The 21,953-nt window shown below is 34.9% G+C and overlaps 1 protein-coding gene and 1 non-coding gene across 4 annotated transcripts in view; one reads left to right on the top strand and one right to left on the bottom strand.

The window, feature by feature from the left end:
* The window catches only part of STAG1 (stromal antigen 1), a 394,549-nt gene that overhangs the window by 208,482 nt on the left and 164,114 nt on the right, over positions 1-21,953 (bottom strand). For all 3 annotated transcript variants that reach the window (XM_027061785.2, XM_053221416.1, XM_027061786.2), the window contains one exon: positions 14,171-14,267. In XM_027061785.2, the coding sequence (XP_026917586.1) occupies positions 14,171-14,267 (97 nt within the window). The remainder of the gene's footprint in view (positions 1-14,170; positions 14,268-21,953) is intronic.
* Positions 19,007-19,113, top strand: LOC113600071 (U6 spliceosomal RNA). The gene has a single exon (XR_003421039.1). It is a non-coding gene; the product is annotated as a U6 spliceosomal RNA (small nuclear RNA).

Here is a 21,953-nt window from a genome sequence, read left to right as displayed (position 1 = left end):
GAATCAGTTATCAAAAATCTCCCAACAAATAAGAGTCCTTGGCCAGATGGCTTCCCAGGGGAATTCTACCACACATTTAAAGCACAGTTAATACCTATCCTTCTCGAGCCATTCTAAGAAAACAGTAACAGAAGGAAAGCTTCAGACTCATTCTATGAATCAAGTATTACCTTGACTCCCAAAACAGAGGCCCCACAAAAAAAGAGAATTATAGGCCCATATCCCTCATGAACACAGATGGAAAATTCTCAACAAGATACTAGCAGCAAATCAAATTCAATAGTATATTAAAAGAATTATTCATCATGATCAAGTGGAATTCATTCCTGGACTGCAGGATTGGTCCAATATTGACAAATCAATCAATGTGACACATCACATTAATAGAAGAAGGGATAAGAACTGTATGATCCTGTCAATGGATGTAGAAAAAGCATTTAACAAAATACAGCATCCTTTCTTCATAAAAACCCTCAAGAAAGACAGGATAAAAGGAACATACCTTAACATCATAAAAGCCATATATGAAAATCCCACAACTAACATCATCCTCAATGGAGAAAAACTGAGTGCTTTCTCCCTGAGATCAGGAACAAGACAAGGGTGTCCACTTTCACCACTGTTGTTTAACATAGTTTGGAAGTTCTAGCCTCAGCATTGAGACAACAAAACGAAATAAATGACAAATTGGCAAAGAAGAAGTCAAACTTTCACTTTTTGCAGATGACATGATATTCTACATGGAAAACCCAAAAGACCATCAAAAAGCTGCTAGAACGAATACATGAATTCAGCAAAGTTGCAGGATACAAAATCAATGTACAGAAATCAGTTACATTTCTATACACCAATAATGAAGTAACAGAAAGAGAAATCAAGAAATCGTTCCCATTTACAATCACACCAAGAACCATAAAATAACCTAGGAATAAACTTAACCAAAAATGTTAAAAGATCTGTATGCTGAAAACTATAGAAAGCTTATGAAGGAAACTGAAGAAGACATGAAGAAATGGAAAAACATCCCATGCTCATGGATTAGAAGAACAAATATTGTTAAAATGTTGATACTACCCAAAGCAATCTACACATTCAATGCAATCCCAATCAAAATTGCACCGGCATTCTTCTCAAAGCTACAACAAAAAATCCTAAAATTTGTATGGAACCATAAAAGACCCTGAATAGCCAAAGTAATGGTGCAAAAGAAAATCAAAGCAGAGGGATCACAATCCCGAACTTTAGCCTCTACTACAAAGCTGTAATCATCAAGACAGCATGGTATTGGCACAAAAACCGACACACAGACCTATGGAATAGAATAGAGAACCCAGAATTGGACCCACAAATGTATGGCCAACTAATCTTTGACAAAGCAGGAAAGACTATTCAATGGAAAAAAAGACAGTCTCTTTAGCAAATGGTGCTGGGAAACCTGGACAGCAACATGCAGAAGAATGAAACTAGACCAGTTTCTTACACCATACACAAAAATAAACTCAAGATGGATGGAAGACCTAAATGTAAGACAGGAAACCATCAAAACCCTAGAGGAGAAAACAGGCATCAACCTCTTTGACTTCAGCTGCAATTTCTTGCTTGACACCTCTCCAAAGGCAAGGGAAATAAAAGCAAAAGGACTAATTGGGACCTCATCAAGATAAAAAAGCTTCTGCACTGCAAAGGAAACAATCAACAAAACTAAAAGGTAACTGACAGAATGGGACAAGATATTTGCAAATGACGTATTGGATAAAGGGTTAGTATCCAAAATCTATAAAGAACTTACCAAACTCCACATCCGAGAAACAAATAATCCAGTGAAGAAATAGGCAGAAGACATGAATAGACACTTTTCCAAAAAAGACATCCAGATGGCCAACAGACACATGAGAAGATGCTCAATGTCACTCATCATCAGGGAAATACAAATCAAAACCACTGAGATACCACCTCACACTGGTCAGAGTGGCTAAAATGAACAATTCAGGAAACAACAAATGTAGGCGACGATGTAGAGACACAGGAACCCTCTTGCACTGTTGGTGGGAATGCAAACTGGTGCAGCCACTCTGGAAAACAATGTGGAGGTTCCTCAAAAAATAAAAAATACAACTACCCTACGACCCAGCAACAGCGCTACTAAAAATTTATCCAAAGGATACAGGAGTACTGATTCATAGGGGCACATATACCCCAATGTTTACAGCAGCACTTTCAACAATAGCCAAATTATAGAAAGAGCCCAACTGTCCATCAACTGATGAATGGATAAAAAAGATATGGTTTATATATATACAATGGAATACTACTTGGTAATGAGAAAGAATGAAATCTTGCCATGTGCAACAACATGGATGGAACTGGAGGGTATTATGCTAAGTGAAATAAGTCTGTCAGAGAAAAGACAGATATCATGTTTTCACTTATACGTGGAACCTGAGAAACTTAACAGAAGACCATGTGGGAAGAGAAGGGGGGGAAAAAAGTTTCAACCAGTGAGGGAGACAAACCATAAGAGACTCTTAAATACAGAGACAAACTGAGGGATGATGGGGGAGGAGTGGAGGAAAGGGGAAAACAGGGGATGGGCATTGAGGAGGGCACTTGTTGGGATGAGCCCTGGGTGTTGTATGTAAGTGATGAATCATGGGAATCAACCTCCAAAACCAAGAGCACATTGTATACACTGTATGTTAGCTAAATTGACAATAAATTATATTTTAAAAAATATTTTATATTTTAAAATAAATTATATTTTAAAAAATAAATACATTTAAAAAAATATATAAAGACAAAAAGAAAACTCCTAAAAGGAATAAGAGAAAAGCAATTAGCTACATACAAGAACACCAGCATAAGACCATAAACTGAGTTTTCAAGAAAAAGTTTTCAAGCCAAAAGAAGTTGCATGATACATTCAAAGCGCTGAAAGGAAAAAACCTACAACCAAGAATACTCTACCTGGCAAGGATATCATTCAGAATTAAAGGAAAGATAAAAAGTTCCCCAGGCAAAAGTTAAAGGAGTTCATCATCACTTAAAATTCTAAAGGGACTTCATTAAATGAAAAGAAAGAATCATTACTAGAAGCACAAAAATTATGAAAATAAAAGATTTCACTGGTAAAAGTAAACATACAGTAAATGAAGTAGATCACTTATAAAGCTAGTATAAAGGTTAAAAGTCAAAAACACTAAAATCCATTTTACCTACAATAATTCATTAAGGAATACACAAAATACAAAGATGTAAAATATGATATCATTTACATAAAACATGGAAGGGGAAATAAAAGGTAATCTTTTACAATGTGTTTATACTTAAGCAACCATCACCTTAAAATAGTTACACATAAAATGTTATATATGAACTTCATGATAACCACAAACCAAACCTACAACAGACATAAAAAAATTAAAGAGAAAGAAAAAAGCATATACTAAAAGTCATCAAATCAAAGGGAAGAGAGTAAAAGATAGGAACAGGGTAGAACTACAAAAATTACCAAAAAATAGTTAACAAAACAGCATTAACTACATACCTATAATTAACCCCTTCAAATGTAAATGGAATAAAATGATGTAATCAAGAGACAGGGCAACTGTGTATATAAAAAAGACCCATCTGGGGATGCCGGGGTGACTCAGTCCATTAAACATTTGACTCTTGATTATGGCTCAGGTCATGATCTCACAGTTCGTGGGAATGAGCCCTGTGTCAGGCTCTGTGCTGATAGCATAGAGCCTGCTTGGGATTCTCTCTCTACCCCCCCCCCCAAAATAAATAAACTTAAAAAAAATAAAAAAATAAAAAAGATCCATCTATATGTTAACTACAAGAGATTCACTTCAGATTTCAGAACACCTACAGACTGAAAGTAAATAAAGAGACAAAGATATTCTATGCAAATAGAAACAAAAAAAAATTTTAAAAAGCTGTGGAAGCAATTATTTAGATCAAACAAAATAGACTTCAAAACAAAGACTGAAACAACACAGAAAGGCAATACCTAATGATAAAGCAATGTCTCTAGCAAGAAAACGTAACTATTTTAATTATCTATGTACCAAACATAGGAACACCTACATATATTAAGTATTTAGAGACATAAAAGGAGAAACTGACATTAGTACAGTTACAGCAGAAGTCTTTACCAGCTCACTTACACCACTGGATGAACCATTCAGCCAGAAACTCGGCAGCTAGTAGAAACACTGGCTTTGAACAACACAATACATGAGACAGGCTTAACAGATATATACAGAACATTCCATCAAAACTCATGAGAATACAGTTTTTAAGGGTATTTAGAACACTGTCCAGGATAGATCACTTGTTAGGTCACAAAAAAACCCTCAGTAAATATAAGCAGACTGAGATCATATCAAGCATCTTTTCCAACCACAACACTATGAAACTAATGATCAATTATAAACCAAAAACTTGAAAAAACCCACAAATACATGGAGGCTAAAGAACATTGTACTAAACAACCAATGCATCAATAAAGATCAAACAATACATCAGAAAATACCCGAGTCAAATGAAAATGGAAACACAGCAGTTCAAAATATTTGGGACACAACAAAGTCAGTTGTAAAAGGAAGTTTATAGTGATACAAACCTACCTCAAGAAACAAAATAAAAGCTCAAATAAACAAATGTAACTTCACACCTAAAGGAAACACAAAAAGAAAAACAAAGCATAAAGTCAGTAAAAAGAAGGAAATAATGACAAGAGAGTGGAAAAAATTACTGAGTAAAGAAAAGATCAAACTAAGATCTGATTCTTTTCAAAGAATCAAGTAAATTGATAAATTTTAAGTCACACTATAAAAGAAAGAGAAAGGACTCAAAAAAATCAGAGATGAAAGACAAATTACAACCAACACCATAGAAATACAAAGGATAAGAGACTCCCACAAAAAATTAAACACCAACAAACTGGACAACCTAGAAGCAATGGATAAATTCCTAGAAACAATCTTTCAAGAATGACTCAGGAAGAAAAAAGAAAATCTGGACAGATTACCTGTAATGAAACCAAATGAGTAGCCAAAAACTCCTAACAAACCAAAATCCAGAATCAGATGGCTTCAGAGGTGAACTCCACTAAACCTCTTAAAAAGAGTTAATATCTGAGGCACCTGGGTGGCTCAGTTGGTTAAGTATCCCTGATTGCAGCTCAGGTCATGATATCTCACAGTTGATGGGTTGATTCCCACATTGGGCTCTGGGCTGACATCTCAGAGCCTGGAGCATGCTTCAGATTCTGTGTCTCCCTCTCTCTCTGCCCCCTCCCCTGCTCCTTCTCTCTCTCCCTCTCTCTCACAAATAAATAAACATTTAAAAAAATTTAAACACTTAATACCTATCCTTCAGAAACTATTCCAAAATATTCAAATGGAAAAAATGTTTCTAAATTCATTCTCCAAGACCAGGATTACAAATATACCAAAAGCAGACAAAGACACTAAAGAAAATGGCAGGCCAATATCCTTGATGGAAATATATGCAAAAATCCTAAACAAAACATTAGTGAACTGAATAAAACAATATATTAAAGGCCCATTGGCTATAATCAAGTGGAATTTATTTCATGGATGCAAGCATGGCTCAATATCTGCAATCTGCAATCAATCAACCCATGTAATAGACCACATTAACAAAATAAAACATAAACATAAAACACTGTGCCTAGGTGGCTTAGTTGGTTGAGCGTCCAACTCTTGATTTCAACGCAGGTCATGATCCCAGGGTCATGGGATCAAGCACAGAGCCTGCTTAATTAAGATTCTCTCTCTCTCCCTCTTCTCCTCTCCCTGGCTCACCTCTCTAAAAAAAATAAATAAAAATAAAAAATAAAGGATAAAAATCCTATGATCATCTCAAGAGATGCAGAAATAGCATTTGGCAAAATTCAACATGCATTCATGATAAAAACTCTGAACAGGATATAGAAGAAACACATTTCAACATACTAAAGGCGATATACAACAAATTGGTTAACATCACAATGGTCAAACAGCTAAAAGCTTTTTCTTCAAGATCAGGAAAAAAACAAAGATGTCCATGCTCACCATCTTTATTCATTATAGACTAGAAGTCCAAGTCACAGCAATCAGGCAAGAAAAAGAAAGAAAATTCATCCAAATTGGTAAGGATGGAGTTAAACTGTCAGTATCTGCAGATGACATGACACTATATATAAAAGATCCTAAAGACTCCACCAAGAAACTCTTAGACCTAATAAACAAATTCAGTAAAATAGCAGGATAAAAAATTAATATGAAGAAATCTGTTATGTTTGTATATACTAATAAGTAACTAGCAAAAAGAAAAATTTATAACTGCATCAAAAAGGACAAAATACCTAGGAATAAATTTAACTAAAGAGGTGAAAGACCTATACTCTGAAACAATTAAGATATTGATAAAGGAAACTGAAGACAACACAAATAAATGAAAAGTTATGCCATGCTCAATGACTGAAAGAAGTAATACTGTTAAAATGTCTATACTACCCAAAGCAATACACAGATCCTACACAATCCCTACCAAAATACAAACAGCATTTTTTTACAGAACTAGAAGAAATAATCTCAAATTCAAATGGAACCACAAATGACCCCAAATAGTCAAAGAAACTTAAGAAAGAGGAACAAAGCTGGAGGTAACACACTTCTGGATTTCAAACTATATTACAAACTATATTACAAAGCTATAATAATCAAAACAGACACATAGATCAATATAATAGAGTCCATTATAAACTCATATATATATGGTCAATTAATCTCTGACAAAGGAAGGAAGAATATACAACAGTGAAAAGACAGTCTTCAGTAAATGATGCAGGGAAAACTGGGCAGCTACACATAAAAGAATAGAACTGGACCACTTTCTTATACCATATACAAAAATAAACTCAAAATGGAGTAAGGACCTAAATGTAATACCTGAAAACATAAAACTCCTAAAAGAAAACATAGGCAGTAAACCTCTGAACAGTCTTATCAGTATTTTTTGGGTTCTACCTCCTCAAGAAAGGGCAACAAAGGGCATAATAAACAACTGGGACTATATCAAACTAAAATTCATTTGCCCAGTGAAGCAAACCATCAATAAAACAAAAAGGTAACCCACCAAATAGGAGAAAATATTTGCAATCATGGTCCTTTGGATTAATGTCCAAAATACATAAAGAACTCATAAAATTCAACTCCCAAGGAACAAATAATCAGATTTTAAAATGGGGAGACGGGGGGCCAGGTGGCTCAGTTGGTTGAGTGTCCAACTCTTGGTTGAGTGTCCAATTCTTGATTTCAGCTCAGGTCGTGATCCCAGGGTCGTGGGAATGAGCCAAACATCAGCTCCATGCTGAATGGGGAGCCTGCCTGAGATTCTCTCTCTTCTCCTCTACCCCTCTCCCCCGCTTGCACTCTCTCTCTCAAAATAATCAATCAATCAATATTTTAAAAATGGGCAGAGAGCCTAAATAGAATTTTTCCTAATAATACATAAAGATGACCAAAAGACACATAAAAAGAGGATCAACATCACAAATCACCAGGGAAATGCAAATCAGAACCACAATGAGATATTACATCAAACCAGTCAGAAGGGCGAGTATTAAAAAGACCAGAAATAAAAACTGCTGGCAAAAATGTGGAGAAAAGGGAACCCCTTTGCACTGTTAGTGAAAATACAAATTGGTGAGCCACTAAGGAAAATAATGTGGAGGTTCCTCAAAAGATTAATGATAGAAATATCTTACTATCCAATAATTCTACTTCTGGGTATTTACCTGAAGAAAATGAAAATACTAATTTGAAAAGATATGTGCTTGCCTATGTTTACTGCAGCATTATTTACAATAGCCAAGACACAAAAGCAACCTAAATGTCCATCGACAGATGAATGGATAAAGAAAAAAATGTGTGTATGTACACACGTGCAATAGAATATTACTCAGCCATAAAAAAGAATGAAATTTTGCCATCAGCATGGTAAATGGATGGAAATCTATTATGACAGGGATAGACCTAGAGGGTATAATGTGATATGAAACAAGTCAGACAAGGAGAGATACCACATTTTCACATATACATGGACCCTAAAAAACTAATCAAATGAACAAAGAAAATAGAAATAGCCTCACAAATACAGAGAACTGATGGTTGCCAGAGGGGTGGAGGAAGGAAGTGGGGGAATGGGTGAAATAAGTGAAGGGGATTAACAGATAAAAATTTCCAGTTATAAAATAAGCCACAGGAATGTAAAGTACAGCATAGAAAATACAGTCAGTAATATTGTAATAACTTTGTATAGGTGAGAGATGGGAACTATACTTATTGAGGTGAACAGTGCATAATGTATGTAAATATGAAGCCATTATGTTGTTATACCTGAAACTAGTACAATATTATATGTCAACTACACTTCAATTTAAAAGAAGGGATTTCAAATTTAAGTATCATCCTTTCACCCCAGTTCCCTCTAGGCTTTCCACTTCATCTATATATATACACACACCCTGCAGGTAGCCAGTCAATATTCTTTTTTGCCTTTCCTCTGTTTCTTTTTGCTCAAAAGAAAAGATACACGTTTATATTCCATTTTTCCCTTCCCAAGAAAGTTGCATTCTTTAGACACTCTTTGGCACTTTGTATTTCATCCTTAAAAATGTATCCTGAGAGTCTCCCTGCATCAGTCCAGAGATCTTCGTCATTCTTTTTGACAATTTACTTAGTCACTCTCCTACATATGAGCATTTAGGTTATTTCCAATATTTTGAAAGGACAAATAATAATGTACTGAGTAACCCTGTGCATTTATTTTCTTAATTCTAGAGTTATATCTTCATGGCAAATTTACATTAGTAGGGTGGCTGGATAAAAAACAAATGTAGTTTTGATAGATATTGCCAAATCTCTTTCTATCAGAGATGTATCAATTTTTATTCCAGGAAGCAGTATAACAGTGACTATTTTCTAACAGCCTAACCAAACTGTCATTGTAATTTTTAAAGTTACCAACCTGAGAGGTGAAAAATAACATCTCAGTGTAGATGTAATTTGCCATTCTCTTCTTTCATATGTTTTCAGATATACTTACTAAAATTTCATTAGTACTTGGGTATATTTCTGGATTTTTATTATATTCCACTGATGCGAAAACAGTGTGCTTTCTTTGTTAATCACAACAAGAAAAGATCTTCCTAGGAGCACCTGGGTGGCCCAGTCAGTTACATATCTGACTCGATTTAGTTTTAGGTCATATCTCACAGTTTGAGGGATTGAGCCCCACACTAGGCTCTGCACTGACAGAGCAGAGCCTGCTTGAGATTCTCTCTTTCCCCTGTCTCTGCCTCTCCCTTGCTCGTGCAAGTGTACACACACATGCTCTCACTCTCTCTCAAAAATAAACATTTAAGGAAGCACCTGGGTGGCTTAGAAGGTTAAGCATCTGACTCTTAGTTTAGGCTCAGTTCAAGATCTCACATTTTGTGAGTTCAAGCCCTGTGTCAGGCTCCATGCTGACACTGCAGAGCCTGCTTGGGATTCTCTCTCCCTCTCTCTCTCTGTCCATTTCCTGCTCACATGCGTGCAAGCTCTCTCTCTCTCAAAATAAACTAAAAAAGGTTAAAAAATAAACATTTAGATATGAGAAAAGATTGTTCTGTGACTCATACCAAAATATTTTAAAATCTATTTTTTAAGATGCCTCTTCAGAAACTAAGAGGACACCAGAAAAGAAAATTGGCAAAGGACAGAAACAGAAAATTCAAAGAAAAAGTAATAGAAATAGCTCTCAAGCCTCACTCAGATGAGAAATACAAGTTAAAACCATCCATATAAAAAATTACCCAAGATCAACAACCTAATTAAAAGGCTGAAACTATAAAACCACAGATCTTCCTTCACTTATTATGGGGTTACATCCTGATAAACTCATCATATGTAAGTTGAAACTATTGTTAAGTCAATAATGTACTTACTATATCCAAACCACCAAATATCACAGCCTACCTTAAATGTGCTCAGAACACTTCATTAGCCTACAGATGGGCAAAATCACCTAAGACAAAGCCTATTTTATAATATAGTGTTGAATTTCCCATGTAATTTATTGAATACTGTACAGAAAGTGAAAAGCAGAATGATTGTAGAGGTAAAGAATGGCTGTAAGTGTATTGGTTGTTTACCCTCATTACTGTGGGGCTAACTGGGAGGTGTGGGTCAGTGTTTCTGCCCAGGATCAGGAGAGAGTATCCTATCATGTATCTCTAAGGCAAGAAAAAGGTCAAAATTAAAAATTAAAAGTACAGTTTCTATTAAATACATATTATTTTACACCATCATAAAGTTAAAAAATCATAAGTTGAACCATAATAAGTTGGGGACTGTCTGTATTTGAAAAATATATAGGGATAAATCTTCATGCCCTTTTATTTAGCAATGGACTCTTAGATTTGACATTACAAGCATGAGTAAAAATAAATAATAGATAAAATGAACTAAATTAAAATTTAAATGTTTTAAGTATGAAAGGACAGCCTTCAGAAAGTGAAAAGACAAGCTACAGAATGGGAAGGAAATTGTTCCAAGTTATATATCCGATAAGGGTTTAGTATTCAGAATATATACAGAACTCTTACAATGCACAACAAAAAAGAAACCATCTAAGTTAGAAATGAACACAGGGCTTGAAAACACATTTCTTTAAAGAAGACATATAATGGCCAAAAAGCACATGAAAATATGTTCAAGATCATTGATGAGATACCAATGAGATACCACGTCACACCCACTAGGACAGTTAAAATTTAAAAATTAGAAAATACCAAGAGTTGGCGAGGAAGTAGAGAAAAGGGAATCCTAGTACACTCCTGGTGGGAATATAAACTAGCGCAGCCACTAAGGAAAACAGTATGGAGAGGATGTGAAGAAATAAGAGTTTTCATACATTTTTTTGAGGAATATAAAATGTTGTAGATGCTGTAGAAAATAATTTGATGGTTCCCTAAAAAGAAAAAGCAGAATCACCATATGATCTGGCAACCCCCAAGTACTCAAACAGAATTTGTTCATAAATCTTTATAGGAATAGTATTCATAATAGCCAAATGGTAGAAATAACCCAATGTCCACTAACAGATAAATTAAAAAATTGTGATCTACACTACCAAGTTATTCAGCCATAAAAAGGAATGAATTATAGATACATGCGACTACCTTGATAAACCTCGAAGGCATTATGGCTAAGTGAAAGAAATCAGACACAAAAGGTCATATATTGGACAACTACTTTAATATAAAATGACCCAAACAGTCAAATCTACAGGAACAGAAAGCAGATTAGTATTTGCCAAGCATTAAAGGAGGGAGGACAGACGAATGGGGAATGATTACTTAATGAATATGAAGTATCCTCCTGCAATACTAGAGAGTGATGAAAAAGTTGCAATACTAGAGAGAAGTAGTTCAACATTGTAAACATGCTAAAAAGCTACTGAACTGTACAATTTAAGATGGTTAATTGTGGTGCCCCCAGGTGTCTCAGTTGGTTAAGCGTCTGACTCTTGGTTTTGGCTCAGGTCATGATCCCACAGTTGAGGAGTTCTACCCCTGCATCAGGCTCTGTGCTGATTGCAGAGCCTGCTTGGGATTCTCTACCTTTCCTTCTTTCTCTGCCTCGCTCTCTCAAAATAAGTAAATAAGCTTAAAATTTTTTTTTCATTAAATGGTTAATTATAAGAATAAAAATAAAACTAGATAGATCAACAAAATGGTTGATTGTATATTAAGTGAATTTCAACTCAATTAAAAAAAATCACACTGGTACATCATTTTTCAATCATTTATAAGACCAACTCCAAAATTTGATAAGAACACTTTGTTGAAAAAACTGAAAAGAAACAAACATTCTCATGTATTACTAATGGGAATAAAAATGGGTACAATCCTAGAGCAGGAGTTTGGCAATATCGAACAAAATTTACAAATATATTTTCCCACAGACATCCTTCCACAAAGAGCAAATAAGGTATACACAACATAACTCATTACAGTACTGTTTGTAATAGAAGAAGACTACAAATAATGAAAGGGCCTGTTAATAGAAGACCAGTTAAATTAAATTATCATACATAAAAGGAGTGCTATGATCCTGGATTGAAAAAGCTCCCAATATACCACTATCCTTTGTGTAAGAGTAGCGGGGAAGGAAAGAATATATATTCCTATATATATTCCTACTTACATGTATGGAAATTTGATAAATAATGCAGACAGACAGGCAGACAGATGATATACAACAAAATAGTTAAAAGCAGTTAACTCTGGAGTAGATGGGAAGGCAGGAAATGGTAAAGACTTTTTGCTTCATATCTTTTAAAGCTTTTTGGTTTTTTGATTCCTGGGAATTACAAAAGGAAAAAATTCAGAGACTACCAACTGTTTTAAAACCAAAACCAAAACCAGCGTGCCTGGGTGGCTCAGTCAGTTAATCGACCACTTCTTCATTTCAGCTCAGGTCATGATCTCACATGGTGGGACTCAGCCCCACATCTGGCTCTGTGCTGAGCATGGAGCCTGCTTGGGATTCTCTCTCTTCCTCTCTCTCTGCCCCTCCCCCACCCATGCTCTCTTGATCTCTCAAAATAAATAAATTTTTAAATCAAAACACAATCCAACAGAACACTTACATAGATTAGATAGTTCACTTAAAGTATGTCACTCGTGCTTTGACTTACCAATTTTAAGACTGCAAAATTAACAGTCTTTTCCCTCCCAACAGCATAATCTCCTGCCACTCTTCATCAACTTCAATGCTCTAAGATTCAGGTTCAAACTCTATGTCCAAGAGAGTACCCTGCTTTCTTGTCTTGAGGCTTTTATACCCAATCTGTTAACTTTGGCCTTTCTTGGCCCTCTTAACTTTGTTTTACACAGTCTCAGTCTCACCACAGAGATTTTCCTCTAAGATGCACTTTTCTTACAAATACTCCCACATTCACACATACATAGAGATACAAAGCCTAGGCTAGATCAGAAGTCCTTCCTTGGTATTCCCACAGTATCCTGTCCTTAGGGACACAGACTCCAGATTGAGACAAGCCTGACTCCAAAACTTGAGTTTGGCACTTAAACTAACTGTATGATGTCCAAAAATTTCTATAAAATCATATCTGCCTGATAGAACTGTTAACCAATATGTTAAATGAGTTAATGTATGTAAAGCACAGAGCATGACACATTAAATTGTCATTAAATAGTAACCAGTGTTATTACTCTTTAGGTGGCACTGAGCACTTTATACTAACTAATGGAATAATTTCCCTCTTTGCTCCTTATAATAAAGCCTCCTTTGAAAACTATACATACTCTAATACTGACTGGGGCACAGACTATCTTCATAACATTAGGTATATTCTGGAACAGTGCTTAGTACAAGATAGAGGTGTTCTGTAAACATTTGATAAACAACTTGTGTCAATACTGTGAGTGACAAATAAAAATAAAGTCTTCAAGATATCAACTGAATCAGTGATCTCAATAAAAGATCACTGTACTTTCTGCACTAGAAAGCAAAGAATGCTGATTCCCAATCCCCCCTCTCATGTAACACAGCATAATCTGTTAGGATTTATCTATTCTTGAGAAGAAAAATATCAGTTATCTATTAATACGATAAAAATAAAATTACATTTTAAAAAACTATCTATAGATATCAAACAGATGATAAACTTAAGAAACCAGATTCTGGTGCTTACTTAATCTATGCAATGAGGACCAATATACATACTGACAAGAAAAAAAATAATACTAGGAACTACCGAAATTCCTAATACAAAGCACAAACAGAAATACTATCAATCAGTAAATATTAATTATAAAAATTTATGATATAAAAAGTCAATTCAAATTCTTCAAATGAATTTTAGATTTCCTTGAAAATGTCATAAAATTTTATAGATCTGTTCTTTCATAGCAAAACTGAACCAAAAAAAATGAAACAGCTTTAAATAACAATAATTTTCTTTATGAGAAAAAGATCAGCACATTGTACTAGGATGGATTATATATAATGAATGAAAGGTGAAATAATTTGACACTGCTGGACTGACAGACTGAATGTACATTATTTATTCCATCATTATGTACCTCGACATCCTGAACACTGGATAAAAAAGTTGATCAAATCCAGAAGTGCGATGTCCCTGTCTTGTTTATATGATTCAATCCAGTCATCCACCACAGACTGTAGGAAAAAAATACATAAAAATGAAAACTCAAAAAAATTTGTATTACAACCAATAAATTTTTTAAAGTTTGTGATTTTATCTGTGTGTGGTCTATTTAAAATACTTACCCGAAATCATTTCTCTGTAGCCAAATAAAAGTAAAGATTCCTTTATTTTTCAAGAAAATTAAAAGATGAGTTACTAGGTTTCAAAAACTTGTTTAAACTGGAACACAATACAAAACTGACTAGTTCAATAATTATTAAGCAACTATAGATACCAATATTCAAACCACATTGTGAAAATACAAAAGCTAAACTAAATACACTTACACATAGTAACTGTTCATATATCAAAAAACCTATTTCATTAGTAGTGCATAAAAAGAATACACACCTTATATAAAATGCATTTTTGTCAGGAATGAAAAAATGAGTTAATATTAGGAAATCAAATAATTCAATTATAAAGGAGAAAAAATTAAATGAAATTACTAGATCTCAAAATGGTATGTGACAAATAAGTACAGCCACCAAGCTTAATAAACAACTTCCAGAAAAAGTAAAGTTAGATGAAATATATACAAACAAGATACAAAGACTAAAATATATTTATTGTTGAAATGCTCAAGACATTTCAACTCAAAATGGAACAAGGCAAGGATGTATCCTTAATTATTTGACACAGGTTTTAAGTTTTTAGTAAAACGAAAAATTAGTTAAATGATAAAGAGAATTCTCCCCTTCCAAAAGTTGGAAAAATACCTAATAGTCTCTAGTAAAGGGACTCAAAAGATTCCTACCGGAAAAAAACTGATTAAGACAGATGACAAAAGATAAATGTGCAAAATAACTTTTAGATATTGCAAACGTATAAGAAACATAAATGGATGAGCAATCTGTTCACACCTAATTATAAATTCAAGAAAGGTATGTTGATGAGGAAAATTATAAAAACTAGAGGATATAGGAAATCACCTAAATAAGTTTTATGTATTGAGTTAAAATTAAAAAAACGCTTCGAGTTCTATCAATAAAGTCTTTCCAGATTGTTAGCCAATTTAATGTGATTCCATGAAGCCTACTTGTAGGCTACATTGTTTGAGGTTTGTTTGGGTGGAGGAAGGATATTACAGAAAACGTATGAAAATAATTTTAAATACTTTTAAAATCAATTTTTACTTTTGTATGTAAGTACAGTTATACACAGTAAGATATAGGAAACTTAAGTTACACCTTGATGAAATTTTACAAATATATACACATCTGTGTAATCATAACCAGTATGAAAATATAAAACCTTTCCAAAACTGAAATGGCTCCCTAATGCTCTCTTCTAATCAGTAACCATTCCAAGCCCAGAGGGTTTAACCACTATTCCTTAACAGTGGACATGTTTTTGAAACTCATATAAATAGTATTATCTTTTATGTCTGACTTCTTTTAATCAAAGTTGTATCAGCTGTTATGTGTACCACTACTTCCTTTTTTTGAATTTCCAGATAGCATCTGATTATTTAACATACCACAATTTATTACCCATTGAACTAGTAAAGGACATGACTGCTCTTTCCATTTTAAAGCTATCATGAATAAAATTGCTGTAAATATGACTGTACACATATTTTGATGGACATCAACCCTTGTTTCTGTTGTATATATACCCAGTAGCCAAACTATTAACACATGGAACACATGTATGTAGATAGTTAATAGACAATGCCAATGTTCTAAAACAGGTGTATTAAATTATACATCCACCAACAATCTATGAGATCTACCAATGTAGGAGACTGGGTGTTCCACATCCTCATCAATACTATGTATTATCAGTCCTATTAATTTAACCATTCTGATTGAGCACATACCTTCTTTAACAACCTCTTCTAGTCAAGAGCAACCACATTCCCTTCTTCCATGTGAAAAGAGAGAACTTTTTAAAACTGCTCATGAACACTATGTATCTCTATTTCTTCACATTGATGTCTGGGAGGATTTACTTTAAAAGTAAACAGAAAATTAGAAAGAATACATGGTTGTAGAAGAGGGTTAAAAAAAAACTAAAAAAAAAAAGAAAGGATATCATAGTATCTGTAGAAAGTTAAGCTTGGCAGAATAATGTGTCAAGGACATGATTGACTAAGAATGGTGGTGAAGACAAAGAATGGATAAAGCAGGTAAGGTGATTTTTAAATTGATGACCCAAGCAGAAATGCTTTCTGAACAAAGTAAGGAAGTATGGCACAAAGCTAAAGAGGAACCATTTCTCCACTTCTACATGGGGCCCAGCATTGTGAAAACACTCTGAAGATGGTGAGTACATTTTCTTCAATTCCCAAAGTGAAAGTGTCAATTTATAATCCCACCAGTTATATGTGAGGAGCCCAGAAACATTCTGAATAAAACTAGTGAACAGGGAATTGCATAAATATCAAAATTTAACACAAAGACACTGAAAACAATATAGACTGAAAATAACACAGAACTAGAAAAGTAATGTAAGAAAATAGAGTGCAGAAATAAATCCAGGTATATTATATATAGAACTTAAGCTGTGACAAAGGGGATACTTAAATTTTTGAGGGAAAAGGTGGTAAATTTAATAAATGATTCTTGTGTAATTGGTTATTCATCTTAAAGGACAAAAATTATACCTTTTAAAAGAGTGGGGTGGAGGCAAAAGAATCTAAAGAACTGAACTCCAGAGAGATAAATCCTTCTTGGATTGGCAGACACTGGTGATTGTTAGAGGCACTGCCAAGTATGGGCATAGGTGAGTGGATTATACAGTATTTCATAATATATAAGGCCTTGGGCTGTGAGACAGGATAAAACAGAAAACTTATATAAGGCACATCAAAATTAAATTACGGGAATCTTCAATAGAGAAAAATTTTTAAGTAGCCATAGGGTAAAGATAAGGGGACCAAAGGATAAGAATATGGTACACATCTCATCAAAAAGAATGAAAGCCAGGGGATTAAGGAAAGACATATTTAAAGTGCTGAAAGAAAAAAACTGCCCATCAGTTGGCAAAAAAACCTACCTTCCTTCCCTATGATCCCACAAAGATCAACAACTGGACAGCAATACACAAACAGTCCCAGGAGACCACTAGAGTCCACACAGAATGTTTTAACAATAAGTTAAAATAATCACAGAACAGAAGGAGGGCAACTTCATCTTGCCTGCACAATCCCATCCCCCAACCTAACACAGTTCACAATGCTCAGAAGAAATCTCCCAGCCACCTGAGTGGCTCAGTCGGTTAAGCGTCCAACTTCAGCTTAGATCATGATCTCATGGCTCATGAGTTCAAGCCTCACATCAGATTCTGTGCTGACAGCTCAGAGCCTGGAGCCTGCTTCAGATTCTTGCCTCACTCTCTCATAGATGTACTGAGCCAGCTAGGAACAATGAATAAAAGCAGAAGCTATTAATAGCAGACAAGCACCAGGAGCCATCATGGTTCACAGAGACCTGCTCTGCAGACAAACTCAGTATATTTCACAAGTGACAAAGCCAAAGACTAGCACAGCCACTGTGGACTCCCACAGATATTGCCAGCTTCCCACCCTTGGGTAGTTTTGTTAGCTGAAACCAGCTGCATGAGTCCTTTTCTAAAACCTTCCCCTGCCACCACCAGATCTGTACCACAGCCATGCAGGATTTCTATGGCTGCATAAATACAAGAAGCCAGTCACGTAAGTCCTTCCTCAGCCACACAGGAGCCAAGGGGCTGCACATGCAGCCAACTTGAGCTTCTACAGCTAGATGAGTATAAGACACCAGCCTAGTGCACCCCCCATCTCTGAACACTGTTGCCCATGCTCAGAGCTAGCCCCTCTAGCTGTGCACCACTGTCCTAACACCCATCACTGACCTGCACTGCAGCATGCACGCACAAGGTGGGGGAAACATACAGCCACTGGTGAATATACAGAAAGCCATGAAACCCTGCAGCTCATATCAGGTCCTGCCTTCTGTCACTGTCCAGTACCACCTTGCCCACCTGTACCTAGCTCCTCCAGGCTGCGTATCTATACTCCCTCACTCAAGCTCCCTTCCATGGTCTCCACTGCAGAGTGCATGCCTGGAGGGAGAGTGTGCAACCACAGGAGGGGCATTGTCAACCAGGGCCTCCACAGTTGCCAGGGAGCCCATAACTGGCTTTAGGCCTTGCTACCTGCACTGATACTCACCACTAAAACTGTGTCTGAGACAGGTCTCCTCCACCATATAGATACCTGAAGCTGCCCACCACAGCTCAGTGTGTGCACACCACTGGCTCTGGCTACCACCACTGCTTGCTTTGGTCCCTAGCTACCAAACCTGGAAGTGTTGCTTAGGACCCCAACAGCTCTCACAGGCACTGCAGATCTTTCACAGTGCTCACCAAAGATCAATCGGTTCAATGCAGAGGAACCTGGTGGCCTGAGCATGAAAGACATCATGCCTTCCTGAACCCAGTGCCACCATACGCCAGATTTCTCACCCTACAACACTAGACCCAGGGTCAGTGCATGATTAAGTGTGCCTTCACACAAAGGTGAAAGTTTCCCCATATGGAAATCCCTCTTTCATCTGGAAGAGGTAACTGCTTCTCCAAATACATAGACATGAAAACATGATTCTTCATGATTATGAAGAATCAGGGAAATATGTCTCCACCAAAGGAATACCGTATACCTCTAGTAACTGGCCCAAAAAAATGCATATCCAGAAAATGCTGAATAAAGAACTCAAAACAGTTTCTCATGCTCACTGCTGCAGCACATACACTAAAACTGGAACGATACAGAAAAGATTAGCATGGCCCTTGTGCAAGGATGACATGCAAACTCATAACACGTTCCATATTAAAAAAAAAATTCTATAGCTAGTCAGAAAGCTACAAGAGAACACAGATAAGCAATTAATAATATCAGAAAAAAATATATAATAACAAAATGAGAAGTTCAACAAAGAAAGAAAACATAAGAAAGCACAGAACAGAAATTCTAGACCTGAAGAATACAATGACTATAATGAAGCATTCAATAGACAGTTTCAACAGTGAGCTTGAAGAAGCTAAAGGGAAAATCAGTAAGCTACAACACAGATCAAGTAGAATTATCTAAATGCAGGAGCAAAGAGAACAGTGAAAAGGAATGAAGGAAGCTTATGGGAATTATGGCATACTGACAAAAGAAATAACATATGCATCACTGGAGTCCCAAAGAGAAATGAGAGAAGGAAAATGTAGAAAGCTGGTTTTAAAAAATAATGGGTCAAATTATTTTTTAAGTTCTCTTTTGATTTCTTTTGACACATCTGATTGTTCAATAGCATGTTGTTTAATCTCCACATATTTATGAATTTTCCAGTTTTCTTTGTGTAACTAATTTCTAGTAATTCACACTACTGTGGACATAAAATATATAACTTGGTATAATTTTGATTCTTATTAAGACTTGTTTTCTGGACTAACATATGATCTTGGAAAATAGTTCTATGTGACTTGAGAAGAATGTGTATTCTGTTCTTTCAGACATAATGTCCTTCAAATCTGTTAGGACCATTTGGTCTAACCTATCATTTAAGGTTTCCTTATTGATTTTCTGCATAAATGATTTGTGAATTGATATAAGTGGAGTATTAAAGCCCCCACTAATACTGTATTGCTGAACATTTCTCCCTTTAGGTTTCTTAATATTTTCTTTACATCTTTAGGTGTTTCTATGTTGGGGGCACAAATATTTACAAATGCTATATCTTCTTACTGGATTAACTCCTTCATCATTATGTAACATGACTCAATGTCTCTTATAATCTTTATTATAAAATCCATTTTGACAGGTATAGTTATAGCTAATCCACCTTTCTTTTAGTTTCCATTAGCATGGGATACCTTTTTCCATCCCTTTGATTTGTGGCCCTGTGTGTCCTTGTATCTAAGGTAAGTCTCTTACAGCAACAAGTAGATGGGTCTTTTTTTTTTTTTTTTAAATCCATTCAGCCACTCCTTGTCTTTTGATTGGCAAATTTATCATTTACATTTAAAGTAATTACTGATAAGTATGGGCTAATTGCATTTTGTTAGTGGTTTTCTAGCTATCTTTGTAGTTCTTCTCTATTCCTTTCTTCTTCCCTTGAGACACAGGAAAATGGAAAGGTAACACCAAAATGTATGGGATGCAACAAAAGCAGTTCTAAGAGGGAAGTTTTCAGTGATAAATACTTACACCAAGAAACAAGAAAAACCTCAAATAAGCAAACTAACTTTACACCTAAAGGAACTAGAAAAAAAAAAAAAAAAAAAAGAACAAATAAAGCCCAAAGTTAGAAGAAAGGAAATAACAAAGATTAGAGCTGAAATAAAGACTAAAAAGATAACACAAAAGATCAATGAAACTAAGAGCTGCTTCTCTGAAAAGATAAACAAAATTGACAAACCTTTAGTTACTCATCTAGAAGAAAAGAAAGATGACTCAAAATCAGAAATAAAAGGAGATGTTATAACTGATACCATAGAAATAAAAGGATTATAAGATATTACTATGAACAATTATGTGCTAACAAATTGAACAACCTGGAAGAAATGGATAAATTCTTAGAAAAGAAACCTCCCAGATAGAACCATGATCTAACAGATAATCTGAACAGACCACTTACTAGTAAAGGAGACTGAATAAGTAATCAAAAGCATCCTAAAAAACTGGTCCAGGACCAGTCAGCTTCACTGGTGAATTCTAGCAAACATTCAAAGAAGAATTAATATAAATCCTTTCTAATAGAAGAGGAGGGAACTTTTCCAAACTTACTTATAAGGTGAACATTACCCTGATACCAAAACATGACAATAATGCCAAAAGAAAATAAAATTACAGGCCAATATCCCTCAATCCCTCATGAACATAGATGCAAACTGACTAAGAAAATATGAGCAAACTGAATTTAACAATATATCAAAAATACCATACACAATGATTAAGTCGAGTTTATTTCAGGGATGCGAAGATGGTTGAACATTCACAAATTGTCAATGTGGTATACCATATGAACAAAATGAAGAATGGAAATCCTATGATTTTCTCAACAGATGCAGAAAAAGCATTTGAAAAAATTCAACATCCATTTATAATAAAAACTATCAACAAAGCAGGACAAAGGAAATGTACCTCAACATAATAAAAGCCATATATGACAAGCCCACAGCTAATAACATACTAAATGGTAAAAAGATGAAAGCTTTTCCTCTAAGATCATGAACAAGACAAGGATGCCCACTATCATCACTTTTATTCAATACAGTAGGGGAGGTCCTAGCCAGACCAATTAGGCAAGAAAAAGAAGTAAAAGGCATACAAATCAGTAAGGAAGAAAGAAGTAAAACTTTCACTATTTGCAGATAACATATACAGAAAACCTTAAAGACTGCATCAGAAAATTGTTAAAACTAATAAACTCAGTAAGGTTGTAGTATATAAAATCAATATGCAAAAATCTGTTGGTTTTATACACTAATAATGAACAATCAGAAAAAGAAATTAAGAAAATAATCCCATTTATAATTACATCAAAAATAAAATATGTATAAAAAAATAATGGCAAAGAACTTCTCAAACATGGTAGAGATCTGGACATCCAAGTTCATGAAGCTAAAAATTCATCTCAAAATTTCAACTGAAAAGTCTTCTCCAAGTCACATAATAATAAAAGTGT

This window comes from Acinonyx jubatus, chromosome C2 (assembly GCF_027475565.1).
Source record: "Acinonyx jubatus isolate Ajub_Pintada_27869175 chromosome C2, VMU_Ajub_asm_v1.0, whole genome shotgun sequence".
Taxonomy (NCBI): Eukaryota; Metazoa; Chordata; class Mammalia; order Carnivora; family Felidae; genus Acinonyx; species Acinonyx jubatus.
Note: the sequence above shows the minus strand (reverse complement) of the source record. Positions and strands in the feature narration are given on the sequence as shown.